This window comes from Ruditapes philippinarum, unplaced genomic scaffold, assembly GCF_026571515.1.
Source record: "Ruditapes philippinarum isolate M1 unplaced genomic scaffold, ASM2657151v2 ctg14545_1_1_1_1, whole genome shotgun sequence".
Lineage (NCBI taxonomy): Eukaryota > Metazoa > Mollusca > Bivalvia > Venerida > Veneridae > Ruditapes > Ruditapes philippinarum.
This window is the reverse complement of record NW_026855356.1, coordinates 1-8,030: the sequence shown is the minus strand read 5'-3', so window position 1 is coordinate 8,030 and position 8,030 is coordinate 1. Positions and strand designations below refer to the sequence as shown.

General features: G+C 30.7%; 1 protein-coding gene across 1 annotated transcript; it reads right to left on the bottom strand.

Moving 5' to 3' along the window:
* Positions 1–731: 731 nt before the first annotated feature.
* On the bottom strand, positions 732–2,156 carry LOC132743050 (plasminogen-like). Its single transcript, XM_060731565.1, has 2 exons — positions 1,967–2,156; positions 732–1,552 (listed from the first exon to the last, which is right to left on the bottom strand). Exons 1-2 carry the CDS (start codon positions 2,154–2,156, stop codon positions 1,278–1,280), a joined length of 465 nt encoding a protein of 154 aa, XP_060587548.1. The 3' UTR covers positions 732–1,277.
* Positions 2,157–8,030: the final 5,874 nt, after the last annotated feature.

Sequence of the window (8,030 nt, the reverse complement as noted above, 5' to 3'; positions counted from 1 at the left end):
ACGTGACCAAATTTAATAACGTGAACATATCTCATAACGTGAACAAATGTGATAACATGAACGAATATAATAACGTGTAGGAATCTGATTATGCGAACACATGCACACACACGCAAGTACTCTCAAAAATCACATACATACACACACACTAGGAAAAAGATAACAACAAAAATAAAAAAAGATCGCCTCCGTGGTCGAGGGGTAAGAGTCGATGACTTCTAATCCTGTTATCTCTCTGGCGTGGGTTCAATCCCCGGGAGATGCTTTGGTAGTTTAGCACGGAGGAAGGTAGTCTAGTACTGGTGTAACTATCCAGGAACGATGGTTAGGAAACTACCTGCCTATATGACTGAAATACTGTTGGGAAAAGGCGTAAAATGAAACAAACAAACAACAATAAAAAACAACAACACAATTGTACAAAAAATATAAGCAATCATTTTTAGTACATGTTTAATTATGAATAGAAGTAAAGGTAATTGATGGCTTAATCTTGTCCTTATTATGTTTGATATAATCAAAACTAAAACTATGTTGTTGTTTATATTCATTTATTGCATGCCTTTCGCTGGTTTAAAGAAATATATCAGTGAAATATAAGTCTGGTATTTTCACTGTTTAAAACAGTTAAATTATCAATTTGATAATTTCACTGTTTTGAATTTAATCCCCTAACGTTTTTTCAGTGAAAGCGTGCACAGTACTGGAAAGTGAAAACCAACTAATGACGTGACGTCGTAAAATGACGTCACATTGTATATTTTTGGCGCCCTTTTCATTTAGTATTACGCTGACATGTTTTTTTAAACGTTTCTATGCATACAATAAAAAATTGTTTAGTTTAGTGTAAGATTGAAATATATTTCACCTCGTGAACAGCAAAAGTTCATATTTCACTCATTGCAGCGCCACTCGTGAAATATACTTTTTGGTGCTCACTCGGTGAAATATAGTCCGATCTTACACTGAACTAAACAAACATCCTCTAGTATACATATGATGTTCTCGAAATCCCAATGATTTACTCATATATCCGTATGCGGCAAAAAAGTTGTCTAATATGTCAATGATTCTTTAAACGTACAATACACTTGATGGCCGACTATTTTAAAGCATTCTATAAGCTTTAAATAAACATGAAAGTAAAGAAATAATAATACAGAAACATTTTCGACAAACAAATTGCAAGAAACAATATTCACGCGCTTTCATAATGTTTATTGTTATTTTAATTTTCTAGTCATTAGCTTAATAATTGTTGTTTGCACATGAAAGCATTACTCTAAATCTGAACAGTTATTGATGCAGCACAACTCCCATCGCTTGCTATGATCAGTAGTGTAACACCAGGGTTTCCCGTGTCCGCTTGGTTCACGACAGTAGTTCTTTGCCTTGCTGACGTCACCTTCTGGAAACCTCTCGGGTTTGCCATATTTGTGCTTGTGTGGATATTGGGAATCCCAATTTTGACATTTTATACCACTCTGCGTTTTTGTAACAGTTCCAGCATAAAGCTCTGACAGGTTTGTGTCGTAGCAATATTTGTATGGGCCTAAAAGTCACAATATAACATTTAATACAAGTAGATAACTTTACTAAAGAACATCAAAGCACTTTTTAAGTTCAGTGGTCTTTTCTTCTTTCAACCTTTGTGTCCTTGAATGTAAGAACAAAACAAAATGTATCGAGAACAATTTATTATATGCATAACCCCACACTTACTTACAACATTCATAATTCTATAATTATTTCGTGTTTAGTTGTCTGTCTAGTGTGAAACAGTCTACACCTACAAGCATAATTATTTATGATATCACAGACCTTTCACAATGAACCAGTTCCTTGTAATGTATTGCAGGCCTTCCACAATGAACCAATTCCATTTAATGCATTGTAGACCTTCCACAATGAACCAATGCCATTTAATGTATTATAACTATAAAAACATTAGTATACAATAACTTACATTGTTCAATATCACAATATTGCCATCGTTTAGATCCGGTCGTGTAGCACCATGGGATTTGGGCACCTGAAGTGCTTCGGCAGAAGTTTCCCGCTTCTTCGACAGACTCGTCTGGGTAGTAGTCCGAGTGTGTGTATTTATGGACATGCGGATATGACGTGTCCCATCTCTGACAAGGTATATTATCCATCTCACAAGTCGTCAACAGACTAGAATTGTCTTTACGCTAGCTAGACAGTTAATACGCCCAAGAAAATAAATTGAAGACGATATTCCGGCAAGTAATTTTACATCAACGAACTCTTTCAACGGACTAAAAAGTCATTAGAAATTTTTTCATTAGTAAATTAATTTAAAGATCCTCTATGTTGTAATTAAGGTTGTTACCACACTTAATTGAAAGTCTAAATATGTATATAATTATGCTTCTAAAACAATTTTTAAACATAGAAAAATATGTAAAATATGCATTGCAAATATTTGCCATTATTAAATGCAATCATTAAAAATATATGCATTCATTTTTTATTGAAAAATGTGACTTGGACTTTATAGAAAATGAATTTCTAATTACCTCCCTTTATTTACATGAAAAGATAAATTCGGTAATATCTTTACAAATCATGCTTTATGGCACTTACAATATTGATAAATCTTAATTTGAGCATTATATTTATGATATAAAACCATAAAAAATGTTTTACAGGATCTTTAAACGTAATCATTTCCTGTCAACCTTTAACGCAATATCATAACAATTGTCTAGACTAAAATTCTTTCGTACTAGACGGAACATTGCAGTAGCCCCAAAGCTCATATGCATAACTTGTGTAGCACAAATGCCTTCCGGTATTGCTCGGGTCACGGAAATAGTTCTTTACTGCGTGCACTGATTTTTCTGAAAATTTTTCGTTAACTGTATAACTATCATATGGTTTATGCGGCGTTTTCGAATCCCATCGCTGACATTCGGTTCCTTTAAAGGAACTCCACTGGGGTAAATAAGCCTAAAAACATAAATTTTTTATTTTTCACATAGGTCAACATGAGCACTTATTACAGAAATATGAATAAGATAATGCCACACCATTGTGCTATACCACTGAAGTACAAAATGGCAATACTGCAACATCCCAAACTACATAACCTGAAAAAGAAAACACGTTTATGTGAGAAAATATATCACATATGACTGCAAATTTACAATAAAAATATCCCATCTGCAATAGTCTGTCAATAGATTTCGTTGAAGCCCAAAATCTAGTTAGGTCCGAGACCCGAAATCAACACACTTTGACACCCTGGCAAAAAACCCTGCAAATGTACAGGATACAGATACACAATCTCCACTTTAGCAACTACCTTAACAGGCAAAGTATCACAAAGAAACTGGTACTTTGCCTTGTAGATTGTTTGCCACTGCTTAAAAGTTGTACCTCCGCCTGTAAAATGACTTGTTTACCAACCATGCTGTTTAAAAGAAATGTTTACAACAAATTGCGGACTTGACATTTATAATCAACAGCATGTGGTCTCTGGCTTTTTTCCCCGAATTTGCAGTGATCAACTCAGATGTCACAAGAAAATTTCATGCAGAAAATGCTTTTGAAAGACAGTCAGTCATTTTTAAAATCCAGTCACAATATCCAAGAAATCCTCCCTGGAAATTTAGCGGCTGTGGCGTCAATTATTTGGTGTGCTACCTTATCCTTGTATTTTATCACAAAGAACGTTGAATAAATCTGCAACTTAACGCAACTCTTCATGATGTTATGACGTAGTTTGTTTGCAATAATATCCTTATGTAAAAATCTCTTTTTATTGGATTTAAGTCACTTCTTACAATGTTAGAGCAGAACCTGTAACCGCTTAGCAGAAATAACGAGCAAAAAGTAGAAAAAAACACCCATTTCGGCCTTTCCTACATTGTTCAGTCATAATATTTGTAAATAAATCGGCATTAGGAGATAAAGTAAAAACTTCTTAAAGTGCATTTTGTCGGGTGAAAAGGCGAGATTTAAGTATCTAATTATTCAAGCTCCTTGTCCGGTTTATGCCGGGAAACGGTATAACAGTTGTGTGCTCCAACAGTGTTTAGGTCACTTCTATTGACCATCAATTGCAATTGGGGACATTGGTAGTCATATAAATAATTATCGCTTTAATACAATTTAATTTTACAAGTCAGTGATGTAAAACATAATAGAAATTCTTTTGTTTGACTGGTAAAATTAATAATGAAATTGTTTGTTGCTACACTTATTTATGAAGAATTTAAAAATATTGCTTGAAAAATGCATATATTAATTTTACTTATTTTTTCACTTATTTTTCCCATTACAGTGAAAAAACTTATTTTTCCGTATTTTAACTGCTAATCTTGCGGGGGGGGGATCGGATCTTAAGGTTAATAAGTATATGATAAACATACAATTTTATTGTCATCTCTTGTAATGTAAATTATCATATTCCATAACACTTGAAAATGAAACTGGTATTTATATAAAAACATGTCCTCTACCTATTCTTTTTTTATACGAAATAAATAAACATTCGATAAGTTTCCACCCTAATTTCAAATAAAAACGCGACATTCTCTCAATGCAATGTTTTGTTTCTATTTGTGAAGATAAAATGATGATATTCAAAGTCATCACAACAATTAAAATATCGAGACGTGTACGATTATATTGAGAATGTTAAGTCTTTGGTTAATTTGTTTACGGCAAGGGTTATTGCAATTCATTCCTTAGAAGCGGTGACACACGCTTTTAATAACAATCAATTACAGCTGTTTTGCATATTTTTCTTAAAGGTAGTTATGATTATTTGAAATATATTATAGCCTAAACTTGAAGCCATTCATGCCCCAGAAAGATATATTCTTGCCTTTTCATAAGAAGGACAAAGATGGTTACTAAAACGTCTAAAGAAGATGGATTAGAGCATGTTAAATACTTGTAGCGTGAAATAAGTAGCGCTGAGTGTATAATTGTTAAAAAGTAGGAAAATGTAAATAAAGTAGTATTTTAACACCCAAAGGAGAAAAATAATGGCTCTAAGTACACTATTTGCCAACAATTCAACCCACATTCAAAAAATAGTTTCAGGAAATTGGTCATTGGTAACGTTTTGGGAACTAGAGCAGGGCTACACACATCATGAGATAAAATTTGAGAAATAAAAACAAAGCATTTATGTTACACAATGGACTGAAAAGTGTTGAAGTACATATCCCAGTAGCATCATACGTATTCAAAAATAGAATTTCACTGATTAGTTCCATTGATTGGTTTAATAGAATTACTTATTATTCAGAGAGTTAAATTGTAAAATAAATGGTAATTCAGCTTGTTTTGCTTTTGGGTTCAGGTTTTTGAAACCTTTTCTTTCTTTCTGAAAGTATTTAATGAAATCAATTAGGCGATATTTACCGTTGGCTCGAATAAAATGATATACAAAAAGTATAATATACGACAATGAATTCGAAATGGGCATCTTTCCTAAATGATTATTTTCAAAAAATACTACCTAATTGATTGGCGTCACATAAGAAGCATTCAAATTAACATTAATTTTATATATATGTGTTTGCAATAGGTCTATCAATTGTTCTCTTCCCTGATTCAAAATTTCTCTCTTTTTGTTAGTACAATGAAATCAATTACGTATAAGAATTCTAAAAGTGTAGTTTATCTAGAGGCGTTTTTATTGTCGTGGTTGTTTCAATTTGATAAATTTAGAGACATTATACATTATATTTAGATTAATCTGATACTTACATTGCCTTTAACAGCATAACTATTTGATTAATTTTATAATCTAGCGAGCTTTTATAAGGTAGCGATTATACAGTTTGAAAACAGTTCTTGAATATCTCTGCGTACAAGTAAAGTTCGTCTTAGTGAGTGTAAAGATTTTTAGTGAAGACATGGATATCCAAATAATCCTTTTATTATTAACACTAAAAAAATATTTTTCCAAAGTAAGACCGCTTCTGCAGTGGAAAATATTTCAATTCCGGAAAAAGTAAACGAGCTCTGTCCATCCTCGGACATATGCTACACCAAAGCTTCGCAAAAAATTCATTTCGAATGATTCTTTTTCCTTATGCTGCACACCATCGTCACTGTGATGATAAGTGTGGATCCCGCCTAGATTTTCTTCTTTACCATCTTGATAAATACAAACTTGTTGAAAAGAAAAAAAGGGCCGCATGTATTGACACGGAAATAAAATATATGACGGAGGATCAAAGAAGCAATCATGAAAAAAACGGTTTTTATTATGATTCAAGCATGTAATATAGACACACTAGATACAAATAATAAACCTAAATGAAGTTGATTACTGTGAGAAAAACTGACAGGAATGGCAAAACTTTGATTTGAGCCCGTCTCTTCAATAGACACTAATTTTAATATATTTAACACGAAATGTGCAATGTGCAACGGAGTACGTACGACACAAATTAGACGATGGAATTACATCGTAAAGAAGGTGAACATTTACGAGAGCCAGAACATATTATGGGATCGAATCTATGTTTTCCGCCAGAGGACGAAAACTGGTCACATAAGCGTTGCTTTGATAACTATAAGTATAAGTCAGTATGTTCTCCGCCAAGACTGCTTCAGCTGTGTTCTTAATCTCAACGCGCCATTTTTATTTTTGTCTTTTTGAGCCACCGTTTAAGAATGTTTTCTGTGGCTTTGCGATTATACCAACTTTCATGGACTATGCAGTCAACACTTATTGCCAAAAAGAATCAATCAAAGGTGCCAGAGAAAGATGATGCTACTACTGGATTTTCCACGGTGCATTTATGATTCAAGAACACTGAAAGGGAAGTCATGGTGAAAGTACTAACACGAATGTACGATTGCATCCCTATTTTCTTGATATAATTTATATAATAATATAAAATAATAAATAATAATAATAATAATAATAATAATAATAATAATAATAATAATAATAATAATAATTAATAATAATAATAATTAATAAATAATAATAATAATAATAAAAACTAAAAAATAATAATAATAACAATAATAAATAAAAATAATAATAATAATAATAATAATAATAAATAATAATAGAAATAACATTAATGATGAATGATGATGATGATGATGATCATGATGATGATGATGATGATGATGATGATGATGATGATGACAGTTAAAATAATATCAATTATACCCTATAATAATACATAAGTAAATATAGTAATAATACTGATAATAAGAATAATAATAATAAATAATAGTAATAATTAATAATATAAAATAATAATAATAATAATAATAATAATAATAATAAAATAATAATTGGTGATAATAATAATATAATAATAATAATAAATATAATAATAACAATAATTATAATAATAGTAATAATAATAATAGTAATAACGATTTCATAATTTATTATGAATAATTACAACTTTATTTACAATGCAGCATTCTAAATAATATCATACCAATTCTTAGCAAATAAAGATAAAATTGTAATTATTTTATTTACCTATACCCTTAACAATTTTCAGCATGTTTCCAGGCTTACTCAAAAAAATTGTGATTCATCAAAACTTTTATCTTGGTTTTTAAAATATAATAAATATAATATTCCTTTTTCTTTAACTTTTACTTTAATGAGATTCACGTTTAAGCTCTTTGAAATTAAATCTTAAAAACGTCTAACAACAACATATATATATTAGTTTGTAACGTATGTTATGTAACATACTTAATTGAAGAATGTACAATGAATGTATTATGCAGAAAGGAAAATGTCAATAAACGGGCCTTAAACGTGATTCCAAAAAAATAAAATAAAAAAAAACAAGGCAAACAAAAAACAAAAAACCAATAGAAAACAAAAAAAAAAAAAAAAAAACAAAAACAAAACAAAAAAAAACAACAAAAAAAAAAAACCCCCAAAAAAGCAAAAAACAATCTGAATCTTCATTGCAATTCATTTTATCATTTTACCTAATTAATTTCTTCAATTCATCATTCAAACTGCAATTAGTTGAAGCAAAGTCAAAACAAACAAA

What these genes read in the sequence shown, in the direction of transcription:
- LOC132743050 (XM_060731565.1), bottom strand. Translation starts at nt 2,156, where the DNA reads ATGGATAATATACCTTGTCAGAGATGGGACACGTCATATCCGCATGTC. An exon ending in ATATTGTGATATTGAACAAT is followed by an intron (nt 1,553 to 1,966) that starts GTAAGTTATTGT and finishes TGTGACTTTTAG; the next exon opens with GCCCATACAAATATTGCTAC.